The sequence below is a fragment of the Capra hircus genome, chromosome 18 (assembly GCF_001704415.2).
Source record: "Capra hircus breed San Clemente chromosome 18, ASM170441v1, whole genome shotgun sequence".
Classification (NCBI taxonomy): Eukaryota; Metazoa; Chordata; class Mammalia; order Artiodactyla; family Bovidae; genus Capra; species Capra hircus.
The window spans coordinates 57,671,967-57,699,777 of NC_030825.1; the positions used below are offsets into that span (position 1 = coordinate 57,671,967).

Consider the following 27,811-nt stretch of genomic DNA (forward strand, 5'->3'; position numbering starts at 1 on the left):
CGATTAACATATACTTATAACGTATTATCAGGTAGATAATCCAAAAGGACCTCCTGAATAACACAGAGAAGTCTACCAAACACACTGAAAGAACCAACCTGGGACAAACCAGAAAGAGAATAGATACAGTTCTCTATATAATCGAATCAAGTTCCTGCAAACCTGAAACAAGCACAACAGCGGAAATCCACTCTACTCCAAGAGAAAATAAATATTAATCTAGCCCACAAAACGAAACAGCGGAGCGTGATGTGCTGCCCCCATGTGGCCTCTTTTGGTAACAACAGTGGGAAAACTGCAGACCTGCACTTAACAGGCACCAGGACCGAGGGCTGTAGGAAGACGCACCCGTCCTCAGCCGAGGCCCTCGGTGGGCTGGGGGAAGATTCAGAACAGGGCCAGTGACCACACGGCCCATCTCAAAAGATCAGCTTTACTCACATTGTTTTTAAAAATATCACATGAAAAGCTTTCAGCATTGTGAAATGTTACAGAAACGTAACTCAAAAAAGTACAAGGAGGTATCAGCTCATAAAGGTCAGAACAGCCTTTGTCAAAAAGCCTTAAAAACGATAAAGGCTGGAGAGGTTGTGGAGAAAAGGGGGCCCTCCTACACTGATGCTGGGGCTGTACGTTGTTAACAGCCACGACAGAGGACGGAGTGGAGGTTCCTTCAACTTGTGAGCAGCGAAAGAATTTACATCTCTCCCTAACCACTTACAGATGAAGGAATTTCAAATCGATTAAAGAGTTTTATGTAGGGATGATTCCTCTAAATCTCTTGAGGAAAATATATGCACAACACACTTTGACATAAATCACAGCAAGCTCTTTTGGGGTCTGTTAGGTAGGTAGAATAGGGAAAAGGAGTCCAAAATGGCGGTGGCTACAAGACAAGGAAGGGAAAAGCCTGCGAAAATGAAACAAAAGAAGGTCCGAGGACCAGAGTGAAGACCTCAGGGAAACCAAACAACACTCCTGGCTGGCCCAATTTACATAGGACAGGCCCAGGGAGAGAGAAACATATAAACAGAGGGGCCAAAGCCTGCTCTCTCTCTCTCTCCCGCGCGCTGGGGCGCTCTTATCCTCCAGTCTTTAGATCAACGTGCCCTCACGCCTTGAAGATGGATTTTCCTGCTATCTTCTAAATAAAATAGAGCTGTAACACTGAGCTGTAACACTGATTTGTCTAAGAGCTATAACATGGTCCATTCGAGAACTGAGAGCTATAAAAACGGTCTATCCAAGACCTGAGAGCTGTGACACGCCGAGTGGGTTTTAATGTCCGTCACTCCAAATCTTTGTTGTGATGAGACAAAAAATCAAGGAACATACACTCGCACGACAGATCTATATTCAGAATTATTAAAAATAAAACTAAACTAAAAAAAGGGCACCTCATTAACCTATAAAGGTTTTGCACAGGAAGGGTAATCCTAAAGGAAAGAAAAAGACAACCCTCAGAATGGGAAAATAAACGTTTGCAACCGAACTTAAAAATAAGGAATTGGTCTCCAAAGATGCAAAATGCTCACACAGCTCAAGATTTAAAAAAAAAAAAAAGAACGCAGCAGGAATACAGGCAAAGGTCTAAACGGACATTTTAAAGAAGGCATCCAGATGGCAATAGAGCGCATGAAAAGATGCTCAGGAGCACACTTACAGAAATGTCAATTGAAACCTCGATGAGGTATCACCTCACGCCCCTCATACAGCCCCCCAAAGACCTACAAAGGTTAAATGCTGCGAGAGCCAGGGGAACAGGGAATCCTGCTACACTGTGGGCGGGGAAGGAAATGGGTGGGGGCGGCCACAAGAAAACAGCATGGACATTCCTTACAACACTAAACATAGACTTACTACCTGATCTGGCAAGGCCACCCCTTGCTTTATATCCAGAGAAAAGCATAATTGAAGATGATAGTTGCACCCTTATTTCCAGGGCAGAACTACTGAGTCTCCAAGACAGAGCATCAACCAAAGTGTCCATCAATAGAGACATAAAGAGGAAGCTGTCCATTGAAACACCGGAATACACTCAGCCATCGGAACAAATGGAAAAACGTCATTTTCAGGAGCATGGATGGGCTGAGAGTTTACAATACTGAACGAAGTCAGTCTGAGAGAGAAAGCAAACTATCACACACATGGGGAACTGATAAATTCCTCAAATGAACCAATTCATAAACAGAAACAGCCTCACAGAATTAGAAACATAAGTTTATGATTATTTTTTTAAAAAAAAAAGGTTGGGGAAGGGAGACAATAAAAGGCGGGAATTAACAGATACACGCTACTTACTGTCAGATCATCCAGATGAACCTACTGAATAGCACAAGAAAGTACAAAACACACTGAAGGAACCTATATGGGAAAATACTCCGGAAAAGAACAGAATAGATATACCTCTATGTATAATTGAATCAAGTTCCTGTCAACCTAAAACAAACACAGCAGAAACAACTCTGCTTCAATAGAAAATAAAAATTAACAGCAGTAAATAAATTCACTGAAATAAATAGCCCTTGTGGCCGCTTTTGGTACAACAACGGAAAATCCTGGGCTGAGGGTACTTGCTATTCACGAGGACAGAGGGGCTCTAAGGAAGAAACACCTGCCTGGAGAAATGCCCTAGGTGCGTCCGGGAAATTTTCAAAACAGGGCAAAAGATCACAAGGCCGATCTCCGAAGCCCGTTTTACTCACACTGCTATTAAAAATATCTCGGGAGAAGCTTTCAACTTTGTGAAATGTTATCGCAATGTAAATCAAAACTACAATGAGGTATGAGCTCCTACTGGTCAGAATGGACTCTGTCAAAAAGTCTTAGAAAAAATAAAGGCTGGAGAGGTTGTGGAGAAAAGCGAGCCCTCCTACGCTGATGCTGGGATTGTAAGTTGTTAACAGCCACGATAGAAGACCGGGTGGAGGTCCCTTAAACAAGGGGAAAGTTAAAGCATTTACATCTCTGGCTAACCAATTCCACACAAACTCCAAATCGAATAAAGAGTTACCTGGAGGGACAATTACTCTAAACCTCTAGAGGAAAATATAGGCAGCACACACTTTACATAAACCACAGGAAGATTTTTTTTTTGGATCTACATTCAGAATATTTCAAAATAAAACTAAACTTTAAAAAGGCATCTCATTAACCTGAAAAGCTTTTGCACAGGAAGGGCAACCCTGAAGGATAGAAAAAGACAACCCTCAGAATGGGAAAATAAACATTTGCAGCTGAAGTTAGAAACAAGGAATTCATCTCCAAAGACGCAGAGTGCTCACACAGTGAAAGTGAAACTCACTCAGTTGTGTCCGACTCTCTGTGACCCATGGACTGTACAGCCCATGGAATTCTCCAGGCTGGAATACTGGAGTGAGCCGCATTTCCCTTCTCCAGGGGATCTTCCCAACCCAGGGATCCAACCCAAGTCTCCTGCATTGCAGGCGGATTCTTTACCAGCTGAGCCACCAGTGAAGCCCCCACAGCTCATGAGCAAGAAAAGAATCAGCCCAGGAGAAAAACTGGCAAAAATCTAAATAGACATTTCTCCAAAGAAGGCATCCAGATGTCCATAAAGCACATGACAAGATGCTCAGGACCACTCTTAGAGAAATGCCAATCAAACTGCAACCAGGTACCACTGACGCCCTCAGAAGAGCCATCCTCCAAAAGATCTCCAAGGATGAAATGCTGCAGAGGGCAAGGAAGACAGGGACTCCTCCTACCCTGTGGGCAGGGATGGAAATTGGGGTGGGGGGGTGGGTGCAGCCACAAAAGAAAGCAGTATGGAGATTCCTTAGAACACTAAACAGACTTACCGCATGGTCTGGCAAGCCCACTCCTAGTCTTAGATCACTAGAAAATCAAAACTGAAATGATAGCTGCACCCCTATTTTCAGGGCAGCATTATTGACAATATCCAAGACAGAGCATAAACCAAACTGACCATCAACAGAGAAATAATGAGGAAATTGTCCATCAAAACGCTGCAGTCCACTCAGCCATCAAAACGAATGAAAGAAAAAGTCATTTTCAGGAGCATGGATGGACCGAGAGATTTATCACACTGAGTGAAGCCAGTCAGAGAGGGAAAGCAAAGGATGACATACAGGGAGAATTGACAGATTCCTCAAGTGAACCAATTCATAAACTGAGACAGACTCACAGACATAGAAACACGAGTTTACGATTTTTTTTTTAAGGTTGGGGAAGGGGAACAATAAGAGATTGGGGTTTACAGATACACACTACTTATTGTCAGATAGATAACTGAAATGGACCTACTGAATAGCACAGGGAAGTCTACTGAACACACTCAAAGAACCTATTTGGGAAAAGACCCCGAAAAAGAGGAGAATAGATGTACCTCTATGTATAACTGAATCAAGTTCCTGTCAACCTAAAACAAACACAACAGAAATGAACTCTACTTCATTAGAAAATAAAAGTTAACCATAATAAACACCTAATTGTGCAGCATAAGGAAATGCTGCCGCCTTGTGGCCACTTTTGGAACAGCAATGGAAAGTCCTCTGCGGATGGCACTTCATTTTCATCAGGACTGAGGGGCTCTAAGGAAGAAACTTTGGCCACCTCATGAGAAGAGTTAACTCATTGGAAAAGACTCTGGTGCTGGGAGGGATTGGGGGCAAAAGGAGAAGGGGACGACAGAGGATGAGATGGCTGGATGGCATCACTGACTCGATGGACGTGAGCCTGAGTGAACTCCGGGAATTGGTGATGGACAGGGAGGCCTGGCGTGCTGCGATTCTTGGGGTCGCAAAGAGTCGGACACGACTGAGCAAGTGAACTGAACTGAACTGAACTGAAGGAAGAAACACCTGCCTGAAGAAATGTCCTAGGTGCGTCAGGGGAAAAAGAGTCAAACCAGGGCAAAAGATCACGAGGCCAATCGCCAAACTGTTTTACTCACACTGTTCTTAAAAATGTCACATGAAAAGCTTTCAACTTTGTGAAATGTTATAGAAATGTAAATCAAAACTGCAAATCAAAAATGTAAAAGAAGAGGAAAGATATACCTATTTGAATGCAGAATTCCAAAGAATAACAAGGAGAGATAAGAAAGCCTTCCTCAGTAATCAGTGCAAAGAAATAGAGGAAAACATAGAATGGGAAAGACTAGAAATCGCTTCAGGAAAATTAGAGATACCAGGAGAATATTTCATGCAGAAATGGGCAAAATAAAGGGCAGAACTGGTAAGAACCTAACAGAAGCAGAAGATATTAAGAAGAGGTGGCAAGAAAACACAGAAGAACTATCCAAAAAAACCTTAATGACCAAGATAACCACCATGGTGTGATCACTCACCTAGATCCAGACGTCCTGGAATGCAAAGTCAAGTGGGCCTTAGGAAGCATCACCATGAACAAGCTAGTGGAGGTGATGGAATTCCAGCTGAGCTATTGCAAATCCTAAAAGATAATGCTGTTAAAGCCGTGTACTCAATATGCAGGGAAATTTGGAAAACTCAGCATTGGCCACAGGACTGGAAAAGGTCAGTTTTCATTCCAATCTGAAAGAAAGGGAATGCCAAAGGATGTTCAGACTACTGCACAATTGCACTCATCTCACACACCAGTAAAGTAATGCTTAAAATTCTCCAAGCAAGGCTTTAACAGTATATAAACTGAGAACTTCCAGATGTTCAAGGTGGATTTAGAAGAGGCAGAGGAGCCAGAGATCAAAAGGAGGGGAACCCTAAAGGAAAAACAAAATAACCCTCAGGATAAAAAAATGTTACAACCAAGGTGAAAATAAGGAATTCATCCCCCAAATATGCAAACAACCCATGCTGTTCAATTAAAAAAGTGGTGGAGGGCAAAGATCTAAATGGATATTTCTCCCCAGAAGACATCCAGGTGGCTATAAAGCCCATGAAAAGGTGCTCACATTGCTAATTATTAAAGAAATTAAAATCAAAACTACAAGAACATATCACCTCACCCAGCTCAGAGTGGCCTATCTCCTGAGGTTTACTAACAAAATGGCAGAGAGGACGTGGAGACACAGGAAGTCTCCTACAATGATGCTGGCAATGTAAGCTGTTAACAGTCAGGATGGACAGGGAGGAGCTTCCTTAAACAAGGGGAAAGGGAAAGAATTTATGTCTCTCCCTAACTGCTTACAGAAGAAAAAATCCAAATAGCTTGAAGAGTTAAATGGACAGAAGATTACTCTAATCCTCTTGAGGAAAATATAGGCAAACACACTTTGACATGAATTACAACAAGTTCTTTTTGAATCTATGCTTAGAATAATTAAAACTAAAACTAAACTTTAAAAAGGCACCTCATCACCTAAAAACTTTTGCACTGCAAGGGCAACCTAAAGGAAAGAAAAAGACAACTATCAGAATGGGAAAATAAATGTTTGCAACAGATGTTTAAAATAACGAATTCATCTCGCAACATACAAACTGCTCACGCAGCTCATGATAAAGCTGCAAAACAAAACAAAACAAAACAAAAAACCCCCCTATCAATCCAATAGAAAAACCGCAAAGATCTAAATGGATGTGTCTCCAAGGAAGGCATCCAGATGGCCATAAAACACATGAAAAGATGCTCAGGACCACTTTTAGAGAAATCTAATCAAAACTGCAATGAGGTATCACCTCACGCCTCACAGAATATCCATCTTCCAAAAGGTCTACAAAGGAATCATCTGCGTCCTACAAAGGTTAATTGCTGCTGAGGGCGAGGGAAACAGAGAATCCTCCTATACTGTGGGCAGGACTGTAATTGAGTCGGTACAGCCACAAGGAAAAGAGTATGGAAATTCCTTAAAACAGTAAATACAGACATACCACTTGAACTGGCAAGTCCACTCCTTGACTTCAGTTCAGTTCAGTCACTCAGTGGTGTCTGACTCTTTGCGACCACATGAATCACAGCATGCCAGGCCTCCCTGTCCATCACCATCTCCTAGAGTTCACTCAGACTCACGTTCATCAAGTCCGTGATGCCATCCAGTCATCTCATCTCGTCCCCTTCTCCTCCTGCCCCCAATCCTTCCCAGCATCAGAGTCTTTTCCAGTGAGTCAACACTTTGCATGAGGTGGCCAAAGTACTGGAGTTTTAGCTTTAGCATCATTCCTTCCAAAGAAATCCTAGGGCTGCTCTCCTGAATGGATTCGTTGGATCTCCTTGCAGTCCCAGGGACTCTCAAGAGTCTTCTCCAACACCACAGTTCAAAAGCATCAATTCTTCAGCGCTCAGCCTTCTTCACAGTCCAACTCTCACATCCACACATTAAAATGATAGTTGCACCTCAATTTTCAGGGCAGTGCTATTGACAATATCTAAGACAGAGCATCAACCGAAGTTCCATCTATAGCGAAGTGAAGAGTCACCTGTCCATCTAACAACTGGCATACACTCAGCCATCCAAAAGAATGAATGGATGACATTTTCAGGAGCATGGGTGGACTGAGAATTTATCATACTCAGTGAAGTCAGAGATGAAACAAGAAGTATCACTTAGAGGGGGAGTCTATAAATTTATACAGATTAGTTAGTTAGTTAGTTAAGTTGCTCAGTCATGTCCGACTCTTTGTGACCCCATGGACTATAGCCCACCAGACTCCTCCATCCATGGGATTCTCCAGGCAAGAATACTGATTAACTAACTATAAACAGAAACAGACTCACAGACTTAGAAACCCAACTTATGACTTAAAAAAAAAATGTAGTGGCAGGGAGACCTTGAGAGGTTGTGGTTAACAAAAACACACTATTTATTCCCATATAGATAATGCCAGTCGACCTACCAAATAGCACAGGGAAGTCGACTGGATACGCAGAATAGATATACATCTGTGTATAACTGAATCATGTTCTCGTAAACCTAAAACAAACACAACAGAAATCAACTCTACTCCGATAGAAAATAAAAATTAACCAAAAAAGAAAAAAAGAGAAAGAGAGATACCAAGGAAACATTTCATGCAAAGATAGGCACAAGAAAGGACAGAAACAGTATGGACCTAACAAAAGCAGAAGATAGTAAGGAGAGGTGGTGAAAATACACAGACGATCTATACTGAGTTTCCCCTGTGGCTCAGCTGGTAAAGAATCTGCAATGCAGGAGACCTAGGTTCGAACCCTAGAAAGTTTGGGAAGATCCCCTGGAGAAGGGAAAGGCTACCCAATCCAGTATTCTGGCCTCGAGAATTCGACAGACTGTATAGTCCATGGGGTCACAAAGCGTTGGACACGACTATTAAGGAGAGGTGGTGAAAATACACAGATGAACTATACTAAAAAGATCTTATCACACCAGATAATCCCGATGGTGTGACCACTCACCTAGAGCCAGAAATCCTGGAGTGAGAAGTCAAGTGGGTCTTAGGAAGCATCACTATAAAAAGAGCTAGTAGAGAGGATGGAATTCCAGCTGAGCTATTTTAAATTACAAAGGATGATGCTGTTAAAGTACTTCATTCAATATGCCAGCAAATTTGGAAAACTCAGCAGTGGCTACAGGTTGGAAAAGGTCAGTTTTCATTCCAATCCCAAAGAAGATCAATGCCAAAGAATGTTCAAACTTCTGCACAATTGCACTCATTGTACATGCCAGCAAGGTAATGCTCAAAATCCTTCAAGCTAGGCTTCAACAGTATGTGAATTGAGAATGTCCAGATGTACAAGCTGGATTTAGAAAAGGCAGATGAATGAGAGATCAAATTGCCAACATCCACTGGATCACAGAAAAAGCAAGAGAATTCCAGAAAACATCTACTTCTGCTTCATTGACTATGCTAAAGGCTTTGTGTGGATCACAACAAACTGTGGGAAATTCTTCCAGAGATGGGAATACCAGACCACCTGACCTGCCTCCTGAGAAATCTGTATGCAGGTCAGGAAACAACAGAACTGGACATGGAACAATGCACTGGTTCCAAATTGGGAAAGGAGTACATCAAGCCTGTATATTGTCCTCTGCTTATTGAACTTATATGCAGATAACATCATGCAAAATGCCAGACTGGATGAAGCTCAACCTGGAATCAAGATTGCCAGGAGAAATATCAATAATCTCAGCAAAGAGGAACTAAAGAGCCTCTTGGTGAAAGTGAAAGAGGAGAGTGAAAAAGCTGGCTTAATACTCAAAATTCAAAAAACTAAGATCATGACATCCAGTCCCATCTCTTCATGGCAAATAAAAGGGGAAACGATGGTAACAGGGAGAGACTGTATTTGCTTGGACTCCAAAATCAATGCAGAGGGTTACTGCAGCCATGAAATTAAAAGATGCTTGCTCCTTGGAAGATAAGCAATGAAAAACCTAGACAGCGTGTTAAAAAGCAGAGACATTACTTTGCCAACAAAAGTCCATCTGGTCAAATCTATGGTTGTTCCAGTAGTTATGTATGGATGTAAGAGATGGACCATAAAGAAGGCTGAGTGCCAAAGAATTGATGCTTTTGAACAGTGGTGCTGGAGAAGACTCTTGAGAGTTCCCTTGGACAGCAAGGAGATCAAACCAGTCCACCCTAAAGGAAATCAGTCCTGAATATTCACTGGGAGGACTAATGCCAAAGCTAAAACTCCAATACTTTGGCCACTTGATGGGAAGAGCCAACTCATTGGAAAGGACCCTGATGCTGGGAAAGATTGAGGACAGGAAGAGAAGGGGACGACAGAGGATGAGATGCTTTGTTGGCATCGTCAACTCAGTGGACATGAGTTTGAGCAAGCTCTGAGAGTTGGTGATGGACAGGGAAGCCTGACATGCTGCAGTCCATGGGGTCACAAAGAGTTGGACATGACTGAGCGACTGAACAACATTGTGGTCTCGTGAGAGAGGAAGGCATTGTAGAATGTGAAAAGAGTCCAGGACGTGACTTCCCAAAAAACTTTATACAAAGCACATTTACTGTAGTAGGCAATAGTTAAAACCCAGATCCTGAGATCTCCATCAGAATAACATTCAGTCAAAAATAAGGGTGGACCTCTGTCTTTATGAGGAAGGCAGCATGATTTTATACCAGTAAACTGAGAGAGTGACCTCTAGTCCAGAGCGAAGGAGGCAAAGAGCTCAAGAAAGAGGAAGGTTAGAATCATGAAGTCATCATGAAACTTTCTGTCTATTCTCACCAACTCCCATTTATTCCTCAAAAGCAGAGATCGTAAACTCTATTGTAGGACACAGACAATTCCAGAAGACATTCTACAAGTGAAGGAACCAAAATCCCAAGGGTAGATAAGGGATTCTGGAAGGCAGCTGTCCTCACCCGAGAAGGCCAGGTTCCCATAGTTCTCTAATATCACGTCCCTGCACAATTCCCGCTGACCAAGGTCCAGGTACTCCCACTCCTCTTGAAAGGTTGTTGCTGAACCACAGAAGACACCAGGATTCTTGGCCTCTGAAGGAGAATTCGATTCGTGGCCAGAGACGAGGCTTGATCACTCAGAGCTTTTGTGTAATAGAGTTTTATTAAAGTATAAAAGAGATAGAGAAAGCTTCTGACATAGACATCAGAAGGGGGCAGAGAGAGTGCCCACTCACTAGCGTTAGCAAAGGAGTTATATACCTCTAATTAGTTATCCCAATGAAACAAAAGAATGTCTGGAGGTTGTAAAGATATTACTAGACCCGATGTCATAATTTACATTTTAAGATAACAGGATTAGCCAGAAGATTTTCAGGAAGGAGAAACTGTCCTCAAGCAGGATACGTTATTATTGTATAATCCCTAGTACAGAGTTTAAACTGAGTTGTGTAATTGACTAAGACTAAATATATTCTTTGCAGCCAAAGATGGAGAAGCTCTATACTGTCAGCAAAAATAAGACCAGGAGCTGACTGTGGCTCAGATCATGAACCCCTTATTACCAAATTCAGACTCAATTTGAAGAAAGTAGGGAAAATCGCTAGACCATTCAGGTATGACCTAAATCAAATCCCTTATGATTTTACAGTGGAAGTGAGTAATAGATTTAAGGGCCTAGATCTGATAGATAGAGTGCCTGATGAACTATGGAATGAGGTTCGTGACATTGTACAGGAGACAGGGATCAAGACCATCCCCATGGAAAAGAAATGCAGTAAAGCAAAATGGCTGTTTGGGGAGGTCTTACAAATACCTCTGAAAAGAAGAGAGGGGAAAAGCAAACGAGAAAAGGAACGATATAAGCATCTGAATGCAGAGTTCCAGAGAATAGCAAGAAGAGATAAGAAAGACTTCTTCAGCGATCAGTGCAAAGAAAAAAGAGGAAAAGAACAGAATGGGAAAGACGAGAGATCTCCTCAAGAATATTGGAGATACTAAGGGAACATTTCATGCAAAGATGGGCTCGATAAAGGACAGAAATCGTCTGGACCTAACAGAAGCAGAAGATATTAAGAAGAGCTGGCAAGAATACACAGAAGAACTGTACAAAGAAAGATTTTCATGACCCAGATAATCATGATGGTGTGATCACTCATGTAGAGCCAGACATCCTGGAATGTGAAGTCAAGTGGGCCTTAGAAAGCATCACTATGAACAAAGCTAGTGGAGGAGATGGAATTCCAGTTTGGCTGTTTCAAATCCTGAAAGATGATGCTGTGAAAGTGCTGCACTCAATATGCCAGCAAATTTGGAAAACTCAGCAGTGGCCACAGGACTGGAAAAGGTCAGTTTTCATTCCAATTCCAAAGAGAGGCAATGCCAAAGAATGATCAAACTACCGCACAATTGCACTCATCTCACACGTCAGTAAAGTAACGCTCAAAATTCTGCAAGCCAGGCTTCAGAAATACGTGAACCGTGAAGTTCCTGATGTTCAAGCTGGTTTTAGAAAAGGCAGAGGAACCAGAGATCAAATTGCCAACCTCTGCTGGATCATGGAAAAAGCAAGAGTGTTCCAGAAAAACATCTATTTCTGCTTTATTGACTATGCCAAAGCCTTTGACTGTGTGGATCACAATAAACTGTGGAAAATTCTGAAAGAGATGGGAATAGCAGACCGCCTGACCTGTCTCTTGAGAAATCCATGCGCAGGTCAGGAACCAACAGTTAGAACTGGACTTGGAACAACAGACTGGTTCCAAATAGGATATCGTCGCCCTGCTTATTTAACTTCTATGCAGAGTACATCATGAAAAACGCTGGGCTGAAAGAAACACAAGCTGGAGTCAAGATTGACAGGAGAAATATCAATAACCTCAGATATGCAGATGATACCACCCTTATGGCAGAAAGTGAAGCAGAACTAAAAGGCCTCTGGGTGAAAGCAAAAGGAGAGTGAAAAAGTTGGCTTAAAGCTCAAGGTTCAGAAAACGAAGATCATGGCATCTGGTCCCATCACTTCATGGGAAATAGATGGGGAAACAGTGGAAACAGTGTCAGACTTTATTTTTCTGGGCTCCAAAATCACTGCAGATGGTGACTGCAGCCATGCAAACTAAAAGACAATTATTCTTTGGAAGAAAAGTTATGACCAACCTAGATAGTATATTCAAAAGCAGAGACATTACTTTGCCGACTAAGGTCCGTCTACTCAAGGCTATGGTTTTTCCTGTGGTCATGTATGGATGTGAGAGTTGGACTGTGAAGAAGACGGAGTGCTGAAGAATTGATGCTTTTGAACTGTGGTGTTGGAGAAGACTCTTGAGAGTCCTTTGGACTGCAAGGAGATCCAACCAGTCCATTCTGAAGGAGATCAGCCCTGAGATTTCTTTGGAAGGAATGATGCTAAAGCTGAAACTCCAGTACTTTGGCCACCTCAGCGAAGAGCTGACTCATTGGAAAAGACTCTGATGCTGGGAGGGATTGGGGGCAGGGGCAGAATGTGACGACAGAGGATGAGATGGCTGGATGGCATCACTGACTTAATGGACATGAGTCTAAGTGAACTCCTGGCGTCGGTGATGGACGGGGAGGTCTGGCGTGGTGTGATGCATGGGGTTGCAAAGAGTCAGACATCACTGAGCAACTGAACTGAACTGAATAACAAGGGGGTTTGCGATCTGCCTCTGGGGAGAATGAACCCTATGGTGCTGCAACTGACTTCAGTCCCCTAGACGGAGTTCAGGTTGGATTGTGGCACTCAGCTCCAGGGAATCTGGTGGAGCAGGTCTTTAAAGTCAGATATTTTCAGGAACTGCTTTCATGATCCCAATCCTTGCATCTCTTCATAACTAAAAAAGCACTAAAGCACTAAATGATGACTTCAGTTCTCATGCCTGGCAGAAATCCTTTTGTAAAGTAAGTGCTCCATTGCATTGAATTCACCAAACTCACAAACTGACCTTCCCCCACTGGCCCTTTGGAGCAGTTTCTCAGAGTTCTCTGAGATGCTGTCTCCTGGGCTGCTGTCCTCATTTTGCCCCAAATAAAACTTAATTCACATCTCTCAAACTGTGCATCTGCCTTAGCTGACAGTGTTTATTTTTCAAAGCAAAGAGTAACTAAGAAGATACGGCATTTCCTCATTAACTGTGATAGGCATATCCATCACTTTTTCTTTCCAAGATGCTTGTTCAAGACAAAAAGAAAATAATAAATTTCATAACGTGGAAATCTCAGAGAAGCACCTGATCCAGTGAACATCAGAGGTCACGGGTAAGAGTACACAGGAAAATGCATTATCACTGCCTGGCATTTTGGCAATATTAGGAAAACCATGATCTTAATCTATCATGAAAAATGTCAGGTTTCTGCAAATTCCACCTCCTATATACCTCCCATGATCTGTAGCTTAATACTCCATTTAATTAGTATATTTTTCTCATTGGTATAGAGGATTGTCTCTGCTACTTAAACTTCTGAAAAATTCTGGAATGCTGAGTTCATTCTATTAACAAGGGCATTTTCTTACTCCTGTTCTAGAGAGCTGAATTGCATCCACACGTAAATTCATCACGGCATTTCCCCGACTTCTCTATGATCCTAACACTGAACCACATCCCAGTGGGAATCTCAGATACCAGTGCCTCCCTGTATTGATCTCTCACAAAGGGAATGTATTGAACATTGAAAGTCACTATTTCATGTTGAGAATTCATCATGCTCTATAGAAAGCCAGGATACAGAAAATGGAGAAAAGGCTCTGGAATATGAGGGAGACGAAACCTGAAGAGCTGGGTTTCACTATTAAAAAAACAAACAAAACAAAACAAAACAAACAAACAAACAAACAAAAAAAAAAAACAGGAAAAAATAAGAAGGTGATAACAAGCACTCCAGGCAGAAAACTTAGAAGCAGAGAACTAAAGTTTTGCAGATTCTCAGTCCAGGCATTTCAGGAGGAAAAGCAGACACAGCCCCACACCGGGGCAGGACAATTACCTGAGAAGCTGTCATTTCCTCCTCTTCTTCCTCCCGCACTTTATCTTCTGGGCAATATGACGTCTCAAACTCACATCTGCATGTTGAGAAAATACCTTCAAAGATATCCATACAGCCGTTTAACCTGCAACTGCTGCAGTGAAAAAGAAGAAAACGTTTTCTTGTTTCTCTCACCCTTTTCTGAGCTCTTTGCTGACATTTCTGGGTTCCTGATCTGTAGAGGGTAATCAAGACTAACCTGATATGTTAATCACATCCTGCTGCTCCACTCTATTTGCAGATCTTCCGGGCTAGTTCCTCTCCTTCCTTTTTGCCTACAGAGAGCAGGCAGCACAATTCACCAGACACAATGGACCCTACTTCAGGGCTACTTGACCCAGCCTAGGAGGGTTTTGAAAAAACGCAAGAGACCTGCATTCAGGAGCCCTGAGGGAAACCTCCCATTTGGCACAGGTGAGACCTCAGGAAGGGAGGTTTTAGGGCTGGAACTTCTAGAAGCAAAGCTCAACCTGATTCCCTGTTGGTGGGGGGAGGTCTTTCTAGGATGTGTGTGGTGTCCTTGGCCTGTGTCTGCGCCCTGGGGGAGGGGAGGGGAGAGGTGACTGTTTGGTAGGAATCACCTGGGGGTCTTGGGTTCCTGCCAGGCTTTACTTGCAGACTTCTTCCCAAAGATCTCCTGTGTCCTTAGTTTTATTCACCCCTCTCTGCAGCCTGGGGACACACGTTTTCACAAAATGATTTGCATGGTGACCACCTCTCTGGAGGTGTGGCATCTCCAACTTCAGAGACCAGGAGCCTGGAGGTGTTTCCATCACAGCTTTCTTTGACAATAAACCGTGGGCAGCAGGCGACCTGGCGAGCTGCAGTCCATGGTGTTGCAAAGAGTAGGAAAGGACTGAGCAGCTGAACTGAACTGAACTGAGCAGGACACGCTAGATTAACAAGTGTGTGTGGGCAGAGACAAATGCCTTTGAAAATGATGCCCTAAATGCTATCTGATGACCAACCAAGGAAATAATGATCGGTGTTGTCGTAAGTTACATTACACATGAATTAACACGTGAGAGCCTTGTTCTACTTCTTGTGTGTGTTTCTAGGTTTTATGTATCAACTGCTACAGTTTGTTGTCTGTGCCATTTAGAGAGCTCTATTTTCTCACACCTTTAAAGTATAATGACTAAGGAGAAATTAAAGTTAGAAGCATGTCCATCTTTCTAATATTATATGTTCTAAAAAATATTCAGTGTGCATGCACCAGTACCAACTTTGTAGAAGATTTCATTTCACAGCAGAGTTGAGAATAAGGTACAACGTTTCCCATACCCATATGACTCTTGTTCACACACGTGGACAATCTCCCTACTTACCTTTGCCCACCCGAGTGAGCATTTGTTACCACCGATGAATCTACAAGGACAGTAAATACATAAACTCTTTAGTTTACCCTTATATTTCTCTTTTAGGGATGTGCACTCCATACCTCTGGACAAATGTATAATAACATGTGTCCATCACAACAGTTTAACACAAATTACTTCACGGTCCTGAAAGTTCTCTAGATTTAGGATATTCAGAGTCCCTCCTTTGAAACCCATGGCAACCACAGACCTTTTAAATCTCTTCTCTATTTCCTACGAGATTCCCAGGTGACTGAGTGGGAAGAAGTCTGCTGCAAATGAAGGACATGCAGGTGATGCGGGTTTGATCCTTGGGTCAGGAAGATCACCTGGAGGAAGAAATGGAAACCCACTCCAGTATCCTTTCCTGGGAAATCTATGGACAGAGGAGCCTGGCAGGCTACAGCCCCTGGGCTCACAAAGACTCAGACACCACTGAGCACATATGAACATTTACCTACACCAAAGTGTCATATTGTAAAACTCCTACTTTCTGTACCATTTTTTTTTAGGATATTTACATATTTTATTAAATCTTTACAATCAGTAATTATAATCAAATACACAACTATATACAAGGATTATATACATTTTGCCTAGACTTTTACATCACAGTACATAGTTTCCCTTAGAAATATTGTATACATTTATCACCAAACAATAAAATCCAACAACAGTAGTGTTACAGCACCTGTTAGTACAGACATCTTTTTCATAAATTACATCATAAAAAAATATACGGCTGTAAATTGGGCTTTTAAAAATGTCTTTTATAAAATCTGAACATACAATATTTCATTCACAGAATGTTTTTTTTTCTATGTTCTGACTGAAGCCTTGTGCATAAAACGACCAGTTGGGATATTTACTAAATGCCCCCTCCTCTAAATTGATAAGCACTACTGGAATTATGGATGCTGAGCTTTCTTTATGATGAATTTGGCATGGGGTTTGGTGAGGGAACAAATGCTGGTTTTACTAATGAAAGGGCCATGTGATGGTAATTTAAATTAAAGCAAAAATCTCAAGAGTATATTAGAGAAGTTAAAATCACAGAGTGCAGAGTTTTTCATTTTACTCTCTAAACACTGTGAAGAGAAAGGGAAAAGTATAATGTTAAAAAAATTTGTTCTGAAACAACTGTACTCTTGTTAAACGTTAAACGTTAAAAAGAAAAAGGAAAACCTACCCAACAAAATATCCCATCCCAAACATATCTAGTAAATTACAATTCTTTCACACCCAAAACTTTATGAGAAAAGCACTGCAAATTAGGGTATATCATTTTAATGGACTTTCCTAAGCAGAAAAACTAGAACTATTTTTAGTAGGTAAACAAGTGAAGTTTTAAAACTTGAAAATACCTGAATTAAATACTTTCTCTAATATCTAACTTTTAACTTTCAGATAAAATCCATACATGATTCCAGGTTTGTAAACATTGTATAAATCCTTCTTAGTCAATCAGTTTTATGGCTGTGGTGATCACTTCAGCTCTATCTCTATGCAGCCAACATCTAACTGAGGTAGACCAGATGTTTCTAAAATTCAGGGTCACAGAATCTAAAATTCAGATTCCCTGAATCTTTAGGAAGTAAATAAAATGCTATAAAAGGTACTTAAAAAACAAAACATTAAAAAAAAATGTCTAATGCTGTTGAAACTTTTCATGAACTCAAAAACAACTTCGTGGCAGTATGTCAGTTAAGAATAGAGAGTCAGTGACAATGCTGGAGTTTTGAAGCTGAACATTATACCTTCTTTTCTTAGCTGGGAAAAATCAAGTATAATTCCTTCTGCTATTAATCTTTATAGTTTGTTAATTTTATAGTTAAATTTTTTTTCTTTAAGTATTCATTTTTCTAAACAAGCTGGTGGTTTAGTCACTAAGTTGTGTCTGACTCTTGTGACCCCATGCACTGTAGCCTGCCAGGCTCCTCTGTCCATGGGATTCTCCAGGCAAGAATACTGGAGTGGGTTGCCATTTCCTTCTCCTCTGTACCATTTTTGAATGGGTTTCTTTCACTTCGTAAAATGCATGGAATGATTGTCCATGTATTTTATGCCTTGAAAGCTTAACATCCAAACCTTAAGAATTACCTCTGTGCCTATATTCCTGCTCAGTAAATAAGTTCATCAATACTATCTTTTTTTTTAGGTTCCATATATATCTGTTAAGACAATATTTGCCCAAATATAGAGAACAGATGTATGGACATGGCAGGAGAAGAGGAGGGGGACAAACTGAAGAGCCCCACTGACACACATATACCACCGTGGCTGAAATGCTGGAGAAGACTCTTGCGAGGCCCTTGGACTGCACAGAGATCCAGCCAGCCCATCCTAAGGGAGATCAGTCCTGGGTGTTCATTGGGAGGAGTGATGCTGAAGCTGAAACTCCAGTACTTTAGCCACTTCATGCGAAAAGCTGACTCATTTGAAAAGCCCCTGATGCTGGGAATGACTGAAGTGGGGAGGAGTAGGGGATGACGGAGGATGAGATGGTTGGATGGCATCACCGACTCAATGGACATGAGTTTGAGTAAACTCTGCAAGTTGGTGATGGACAGGGAGGCCTGGCGTGCTGCAGTCCATGGGGTCGCAAACACTTGGACATGACTGAGCAAGTGAACTGAACTGAACTGATGGTTAAAACAGGGAGCTAGTAGGAAGCTGCTGGATAGCATGGGGAGCTCAGCTTGGTGCTCTGTGCTGACCAGAGGGGTGAAATGGAGATCATGGGAGGGAGGTTCAAGAGGGAGCAGATTCATGTATACTTATGGCTGATTGATGATGTCGTACAGCAGAAACTAACACAACATTGTAAAGCAATTATATTCCAATACAAAATATACATGCATCTCAAAAGGAAAAAAAGCTAAACAGACTGGTCACCCAGTGGTGGAGAATCCATCTGACAGTGCAGGGGATGTGGGATTGATGCCTGGTCCAGGAATACTCCACATGCTTTGGGGCAACTAAGCCTGTGCGCCACAACCGCTGAGCCTGGGTGGGACAACTTGCTCTTTTAGATGGGCAAGAGGGAAATGAAAGATGCTCACCAGCACTAAACAATAAGAAATGCAAAACAAAGCTACAATGATGCATCATCTGATGCCAGTCAGAATAACAGATAGCAAAGAGCCCATTAATAATATCATAAATGCTGAGGAGGCTTGGAGATCAGGGACCTCCTACAGGGCTAGAGGGAATGTAAACTGGGGCAGTCATGGGGGGGGGGCGGGGAGCACAGAGTGGAAGCTCCTTAAAAACTGCAACCTCGACATTTAAGGAAATGAATTCCATGAAAAATAGACAAAACAGATTAACTGACATATTGATAAGTATTGCTGTTTTTAGTCAATCATCTGCAAGTCTAAAATGACCCGTTTTCATCTAGCTTTTCTAAATTCTCTACGTTAAATGTGTACGAATACACATACACTCACATATTCCTTCTTGGTTTTCTCACTGCTAACGTGTATACCTTCAGATATTTATATATTGTATTCAATGTGTGTAATATAAATTATATGATGTATATATCTTCAGATATTAATATATTGCATTCAAACTATGCCAAGGCTATGAGAAAAATTCCTTTAAGCCTAGACAAGAAACTTGTGCTAAGAGTTATACAGGGTAAGATTTTATAAATCTTGGTTCAGAACTTTCCCATCATGGCTTTTAATTATGCTTTTTGTGACTTTGATAAATTGACATTTGCTTAAATGAGCCCCTGAAAAGTTTTAGCTAACAGAAGAACAAAGGGCAAATGAAGCAGGTGAGTTTATGAATCTAGGTCCTGAGAGAATTCACAGGAAGCCATGAAGGCCCCTGAGGAAGGTCAAGGCTAGAACCAGGCAGAGAAAGCTCCAGTATTTGGCGTTCAGGCCTTTCTAAGTGGCCCTGGATGAAGTGTTGTGGGCTCCCCAGGCAGAGTGTGGATCGGTCCATTCAATCCAAGAGGAGCAGGAATCTAGAGCTCTGAGGGTGTCACTGAAGTGGGGCCTGTGCAGTAGACCCTGGGGTTCAGCACGACTGCTAGTCTCAAGGTGGGTGTTCATCTACTGCAGGTGTTCACAGGACTGGCTGGTGTGAGTTCAAGGGCCTGCAGGCTGCCTGCTCCCCAGACAGACGCTGAGGCATCAACAGCATGCAGTAGTTCAGGTAAACAATCAACAGTACTCTCTATGATCCTTCCTAGAACCATCACAATGTCCCAGCAGTTACAGAGAAGTTGGTGGGGGGGGGGGGGGGCAGTACAATGGAGAAATGATGGGAAATAGCCAATTATTTGAGGCTTAAAGGCAGGATGGAAACTAATTGTTACAGATATCATCCCTCTGTGCTAACAAAGAGTTTATTATTAGGTATTTTCCCTTCAACCTTAAATCGGTAGGTTGACAATTCATTACATACCAACTTCATCACAAGAAACCGTCCAGTTTTATTAACATGTTATATCACACAGTCAGAATAAAACCTTTTCCAACCCACTATTTAACTGAATAAAATACAGATTACAAGCATAAACAATGATATTCATTCCTCTGATACAATGATCTGAGAACTGTGATTCCTATGGTTACAAAATGGAGGTGAATTGTTTATGAAATAAAACATACACTAATTACAAGACTTTTCTGCAAGGGGTTTCCATACATTTCTAGGGTATCAGATATCTTTATTTGAAACATGTCAACTAATATTCATGACTTCTGTTGATATTATAAAGATACATCAAGATTTCAGTGAACTGTCATTGTATTTTACTTAAAAAGCAAGTGACATAACTATTGAAAATGTACATCTTACTTTAATATGTGGAATTACTCCCTGAACACTTACCTCATGGTGACCTACAGGGATGTTTGACATGAATGACTAACACCTCCATTTAGATGTACATGTTACATTCCTGTGTCCTTAATCTTCTAATGGAGAATAAATACAAATGATTTCTCCCTAGGATTGAAGGCCTTGTCTCATCTTTGAGATAGCAACCATCAAAAACATAACTTTGCATACACACTAGAAATGAAGCATAGCAGCATGGAGTAATTTGAGAGTTGAATCACATTGATTTTGGTTTTCAAACAATCACAAATCATGTCAATATAAACAAAGTTATATTGCTAATATTTGTACATTTCTAAATACCAACCTTCATCTTATGATTCATACTAACATATCAATTTTCGATCTGTTTTAACTATGGATTACTATCTACAATACTTCTCCTGAAGAGGAACTTCAAAAAACAGAATTGATGAAATGGTTTCTATGTGCGGGCTTCCCTGATAGCTCAGTTGGTAAAAATCCACCTCACACTCCACTATTCTGGCCTGGAAAATTCCATGGACACAGTCCATGGGGTTGCAAAGAGTTGAAAGCAATTGAGCGACCTTCACTTTTTCCAGTGTGCAATTTCTGATATTTATTTAGATTTAATTTTTATTAAATACTTTTCTACATTTTCTTTATGTCATTCCTTATCTTCCTTAAATAAATGGTCTTGTATTTTCTGAAGTGTATGTTTAGGGCAAACTTCTTCCATCACTTATTAGTAGGGTTTCTCTCCAGTACGTGCTCTCTGTCTAATAAGGTGAGAGCTCAGATTAAAGCCTTTGCTACTTCTCCAGTATGAATTCTCTGATGTTGAGTAAGACGTGAGTGCCCAATGAAGGTTTTTCCACATTCTTTACATTTCTAAGGTTTCTCTACAGTATGAATTCTCTGATGGTGAGTAAGACGTGAGTGCTTTGAAGGCTTTTCCACATTCTTTACATTTCTAAGGTTTCTCTCCAGTATGAATTCTCTGATGGTAAGTTAGACCTGAGTAACTGCTAAAGTCTTTGCCACAATCCTTACATTTATAAGGCCTCTCCCCAGTATGAATTCTCTGGTGTTGAGTAAGATTTGAGTACTGACTGAAGGCTTTTCCGCATTCTATACATTTATAAGGCTTCTCTCCAGTATGAATTCGGTGGTGTTGAGTAAGAGTTGAGTAGTAACTGAAGGCTTTTCCACATTCTTTACATTTATAAGGCTTCTCTCCAGTATGAATTCTCTGATGGTAAGTTAGACCTGAGTAACTGCTAAAGTCTTTGCCACAATCCTTACATTTATAAGGCCTCTCCCCAGTATGAATTCTCTGGTGTTGAGTAAGATTTGAGTACTGCCTGAAGGCTTTTCCGCATTCTATACATTTATAAGGCTTCTCTCCAGTATGAATTCGGTGGTGTCGAGTAAGAGTTAAGTGGTACCTGAAGGCTTTTCCACATTCTTTACATTTATAAGGCTTCTCTCCAGTATGAATTCTCTGGTGTTGAGTAAGAGTTGAGCGGTAACTGAAGGCTTTTCCGCATTCTTTACATTTATAAGATTTCTCTCCAGTATGGATTACTTGATGTGTAGTAAGACATGACTGCTGTCTAAACGCTTTGCCACAATCCTCACATTTATGAGGCCTCTCTCCAGTATGAATTCTCTGATGGAGAGTAAGACGAGAGTGCTTGCTAAAGTCTTTGCCACAAAACTTACATTTATAAGGCCTCTCCCCAGTATGAATTCTCTGGTGTTCAATAAGAGTTGAGCAGCGACTGAAGGCTTTTCCGCATTCTTTACATTTATAAGGCTTCTCTCCAGAATGAATTCGCTGGTGTTCATGATGAGCTGAGTAGTAACTGAAGGCTCTTCCACATTCTTTACATTTATAAGGCTTCTCTCCAGTATGAATTCGCTGGTGTTGAGTAAGAGTTGAGCAGCGACTGAAGGCTTTTCCGCATTCTTTACATTTATAAGGTTTCTCTCCAGTATGAATTCTCTGGTGATCACTAAGATATGACTTCTGATTAAAGGCTTTGCCACACTCTGCACATTTATAAGGCCTCTCCCCAGTGTGAATGCGCTGATGTTGACTAAGGTTTGAGTAACACATAAATGCTTTTTCACATTCTTTACATTCATAAGCTTTCTTGCCCGTGTGGATTTGCTGATCTTGACTAAGCTCTGAATTCTGCTTAGAGGTGTTGCCACACTCTGTGTATTTGAAAGGTTTCCATCCTGAATGAATTTTCCTGTGTCTACTTAGACTGGATGAGTTAGTAAAGGCTTTCTCACATTGCTTACACTTGTAACTTTTGTGCGGATTCTGAATACTCTGCTGTTGAGTGAGATTTGAAGACTGATTAGAAACATCACCATATTCACAATTGTCTGAAGATTGAGGTCCATGATATTTCATAGGGTGAGAGTCTTGTTCAGTTTTACACCCAGTTTCATTGCATGCATGGCTTCTCACTCCACCGTAAATATTCTTGTAATTATTGGGGGTAGAGCTCTTACTTAAGGCCTGACTCGTGTTATTACACGTGAGAAGTTGTTCCGTATTAACCGTATCATGATGTGTATTGAACAGTGATGGTGGGATTAACTCTTTTCCATTAATATCAACATTACACATTTTGGAATGGAGAGAAACAGTCTGTTGGTAGAAGAATAATGACCCCTTGGTCACAGATCCCTCAAGCTCATTATTTTGTGAGTTTTCCCCATCATTATTAAATTTCTGGTTTTCAGACATGCTTGAATGTATGTGTAATCGAAGCCTGTGTTCAGAGTGGTTTGCATGAGGATTTGCAATAGAGACTGGATGACTTTCTAGATTTTTCACATTTCCCTTCAGAGAATGTGTATGTTTCAAAAACTGCTTTAAGCCTTTGGTTGAACAGATACACTTCTCTGCAGCTGTTGATAACTGAAATGGGTGTTTTCCACAGTTTGACTCACATTGCTCATTTCTTATGGCAGTAATGTCCGCATTGTGTGAAACTGTCTTGGTTTCTTTCTGTCCATATAAACATCTTCTCGGTCTTTCACACACCCCCATATATTCCTGGACTTTCATTAAATGTTCATTTCCAAGGTAAGCTCTTTCATATATTCCTAGCTTCGCTTCTTGGATTAAGTTTTCTAATCTTTGATTCTTTGACATCAAACCACAGGTGTTGTGAGAAGACACAGCTGAAATACATCAAATGAAAGTTTTCTTATCTACCTTTCCTATCTACTGGGGCTGGTGTGAGCTCAGCTGGGACAGAAGGGGAGCCTCATTCTCTGTGGGAAGAGAACACGGCAACAGTCTGTGGCAGCAGGACAGAGTGAGACCTGTACACAGGGTACTGATGCCAGCCCTGCCCACCCAGCCTGAGAGGGTATCTGCTGCTGCATCAAAGGCTGGGTGCTGAAATGTGGGGTCTGGAGAGCAGACCCAGGCAGAGGACTGCTGTGGGCTGTGAGCAGACAACCTGAGGGGCCGGGGGTGATGGACGAGCTCTATAACTAGAATGCTTATGGAGGAAGCCTGACCACCAGAGAGCAGAGCGCCTTTGTTGACTGATGCCCAAAGGGAAGACCCGCCATTGCAGCCCCTCTTCCCCTGTGCTGGCCCCTCCTCTCCCAGCACTAGGAAGGGCCACCACCCAGGTGGGCTCTATTGAGCTCCAGCCACAGCCTCCCCCCATGCACCTCCTCCACAATCAGCAGACTCCTGTGCTCTGGGGCAGCTTCTGGAGCAGACACCTGTGGGTGGCCCACACACATAGAAGGAGCTGAAAGCTCAGCTAGCCCCAGGGTTAAGGAAGGAAAACTGAAGTCTCTCCTAACGGTTACACAAACCATGCTTTTACACCTGCAACTGGTTTTGTCAACTCAGCCCGTACAGAACATCTGAATGGACAACCAGGGCTCCCCCAGACATGGAAGGTGTAGCTTTAGCAGCTGTAGACTTTGTGGGGATGCATACTAGGGGGAAGGGCCAGGCTAGAGTCTGAGCTGCCCCCAGAGCACCACAGCAGGTCCAGCTCCATGAATGCAATTCTGGGACCTGAGTTCACTGGATCTCTGCTGGTGTTCCAGTGAAAACAACATCTGAGGAGGCACATCTCTCTGCTTTCACAAACAGTTTATGTAAATCCCTAAAAGTGAAAGCTGCTGGCACCACAGCAATGTGCCAGCATGCCCATGGTTGAAGAGGGGCCAATGCAGTGCCAACATGGGGTCACATGAGACTCACACAGTGCCTGAGCACACCCCAAGGTGAACAATCCCAGAAGAGCAATGCTTAGTGGCTTCTCTCCCAGTGGGTGTCCTCCAATCCTACCTGCCTTGACTACAGATCAGAATCACAGCAAAGAAACACATCTGGGGGCTCTTCTCCACAAACCAAGAAGCAGACCCCACCCCAACAGACCAGTGACAACCATAGAGCCAAGGGGAAATTCCCCTCAATATTTTGGGGAGGCACGGGTCACAATAACAGCAATCAAAGCCCAGATCAAGGGGATAAGTGTACAAGCCTGTGGACCAACCTCACCCCCTAGGGGGAAGACAACAGAGCAAGAGGAGCTAGGATCCTGCAGCCTGCAGAACAGACCACAAACCCAGAAAATTTGACAAAATGGGATGACAAAGAAGTATGGTGTAGAGGAAGGAGCAAGACAAAAAGCTACAACAACCACTAAATGAAGAAGAGACAGGCAGTCTAATGATTACTCTTCCACTTAAGTCATCTTAAATGCTGATGCCACTAGGTGCCCTCTAATTCCTTAACCACTTTTTATTTTAGCACGTTCTATATGATGTTTCCATATAAAAATCATAAATGATACTGACATAGGTCTAATCAGAAAGCAAAGACATGTAGGACAAAGTCTGGGGAAGTTGATAACAAGATTCATTAAATAAAGAAGCAGTTCTTGAGAAATTAAGAAATGAGACTTTCAAAGTATGGTGTGAACACTATCAATGCTCTGTGGAGATCGAATTGGGAAGGAAATCTTAAAAAGAGTAGATATCTATATGTGAAATGGATTCTTTTTGCAGTACAACATTGTAAATGAGTTATACTCCAATAAGAACGTTATAAAAAGATTCTATATCGAAACATTATAATAGTTTGAAACCATTAAAAATTTGGTGGAAAACGTTTTAAGCTCTTATGCCAATTTATTTGAAATTTTTTGGAGTTAATTGAATATATTTAAGTCTTTTCAGTTCAATTCAGTTCAGTTAAGCCTTTTAGCATTGAGGAATTGGGGCAGATACACTTAACATTTCATATGAGTTCATATGAAGAAAACAGAAACTTTGAAGTAATCCTGAGATTGGCATTCTTTCTCTTTAGGGAGGTTTTGGTTTATACAGTGAAGAAATTACTTGAATTTAAAATTTATAAGATCATATTTGTAGCTTCCAGTGTTTTAGGAATTATAAGTCAGGAAAAAAAAAAAAAAACTGTCCCCAATATTCCTAGAACTTTGGCAGTATGTCCTCAATTCCACTCACACACTGTCATCTAGAGGTAGAAATTTTCATAGGACCGTCTTAGAGTTTTTCAGAAATGTTCAGTTTTCCGAGGGGCCACCCGCCCCCCACGAAATGGAATAGTAATCGATTCATGCAGGTTGTCACCGGCCAAGAGAAGGGTTTCAGTTCTCACTGTGATTGAGAAAAGTAATCACTGGAGATGAATTCAGGAATGATTTAAAGAGACAGAACGGGGCAGGTGATATCCGCCTATGACAGCAACAGAAAGAAACCCAGACTTCTCTAAAATCATTTCCATTGAAGCAGATCTTCCCAAACCACATGAAAAAGATGAATTCCTCACTAATCCCTGTTCCTGTCGTGGACTGGTCGGCTTCATCCATTGACCCCTACCTGTGTATACGGCTGGCGTCTCCAGTCTCCTTACATCCCAGGGAGTCTTCATTTGCTCCAGAAAGGTGACCAGGTCTGGCTTAGAGACCACAAGACCTGCTATCAGGAAAAGGAATATTCGTTTTGCTAGAGATTCATCAGTTTCCAATCTGATATGTATTCAAGTGAGAAGAAAAGGTACATGTGCTACGTCGCGCCCGTCACGTCTGACTCTTTGCCACCCTAGAGACTGTAGCCGCCAGGGTCCTCTGTCCATGGGAGTGTCCAGGCAAAAATACTGAGTGGGTTGCCATGTCCTCCTCCAGGAGTTCGTCCCAACCCAGGGATCAAACCCACTTCTTTTATGTCTCCTGCATTAGCAGGCAGGTTCTTTACCACTAGTGCCACCTGGGAAGCCCAGAGAAGGCATGGTAGAATGTTAATACAGCCTAGAACTAAAGTATTTGGGGACATAATTACTAAGCTGTATTAAAATTCCCTGGTGGCTCAGCTGGTAAAGAAGCCACCTGCACTGTGGGAGAGCTGTGTTTGATGCCTGGGTTGGGAAGATCCTCTGGAAAGGGAACGGCTACCCACTCCACTATTATGCCCTGGAGAATTCCATGGACTATTCCATAGGCTCGCAAAGAGTCAGACATGACTGTTACCTTGCTTATTACATTATTAACATTCTAGAGAAGGCATGGTTGAATGTTAATACAGCCTAGAAAGTTATATCCCCAAATACTTTATCGAAGCACTTTTCTAACTAACAAATACATAAAGAAAAGTTCTTGAGATTCTAGTCAAGTACTACTAAGGCCAAAGTAAGTAAGTGGGAGAAATCTGATTTATAAAGGAGAGTGGCACCCTTTTATACCACAGAACCTACAGAATTACCACTCACCTAGAAGAAGGAGGCAGATTCCATCAAGGAAAAGTTAGAATCATAATGAATCCTCATGAAGTCTTCTTTCTCAACTCATAAATATCCATTTTCCCATAGAAAGCAGGGATCTGAAACTATTATAAGGAGCAGAAGATTCTAGGAGACATTCTAGAAATGCAGGAACCAAAACCCAGTGGGTAGAGAAGGGATTCTGGAAGGCAGTTATCCTCACCCAAGGAGGCCAGGTTCCTGTAGTTCTCTAACATCACGTTCCTGTACAATTCTCGCTGCCCGAGGTCCAGGCATTCCCACTCCTCTTCAGTGAAGTCTATGGCCACATCCTGGAATGTCAGCCGTCCCTGAAATGCAAAGTACAGGTGCCATGTGGCCATGGGAAGACTTCCTAATGTGACCCAAGAGGAAACCAGCAAGAGAAATGGTTTTGATTTAGGAGAATGTCTGGTGTTACACAAGAATATAATTTTTACACAGTAATATTTTCTACCACATTTTTAGCCCCA

At 41.8% G+C, this 27,811-nt stretch overlaps 1 protein-coding gene across 1 annotated transcript; it reads right to left on the reverse strand.

Annotated features, from left to right (window-relative positions):
• Nucleotides 21,492–27,579, reverse strand: LOC108638009 (zinc finger protein 501-like). The gene is made up of 3 exons (XM_018062863.1): nucleotides 27,523–27,579; nucleotides 26,419–26,518; nucleotides 21,492–22,845 (listed from the first exon to the last, which is right to left on the reverse strand). The coding sequence occupies exons 1-3, from the start codon at nucleotides 27,554–27,556 to the stop codon at nucleotides 21,492–21,494; spliced, it is 1,488 nt and encodes a 495-aa protein (XP_017918352.1). The 5' UTR covers nucleotides 27,557–27,579.

Coding starts and splice junctions, on each gene's coding strand:
- LOC108638009 (XM_018062863.1), bottom strand. CDS start 27,556: ATGTTAGAGAACTACAGGAACCTGGCCTCCTTGG. Junction 26,519..27,522: donor CAGGAACCTGGCCTCCTTGG/GTGAGGATAACT, acceptor TCCTGATAGCAG/GTCTTGTGGTCTCTAAGCCA. Junction 22,846..26,418: donor CCAGCCGTATACACAGGTAG/GGGTCAATGGAT, acceptor TCAGAATCCGCA/CAAAAGTTACAAGTGTAAGC.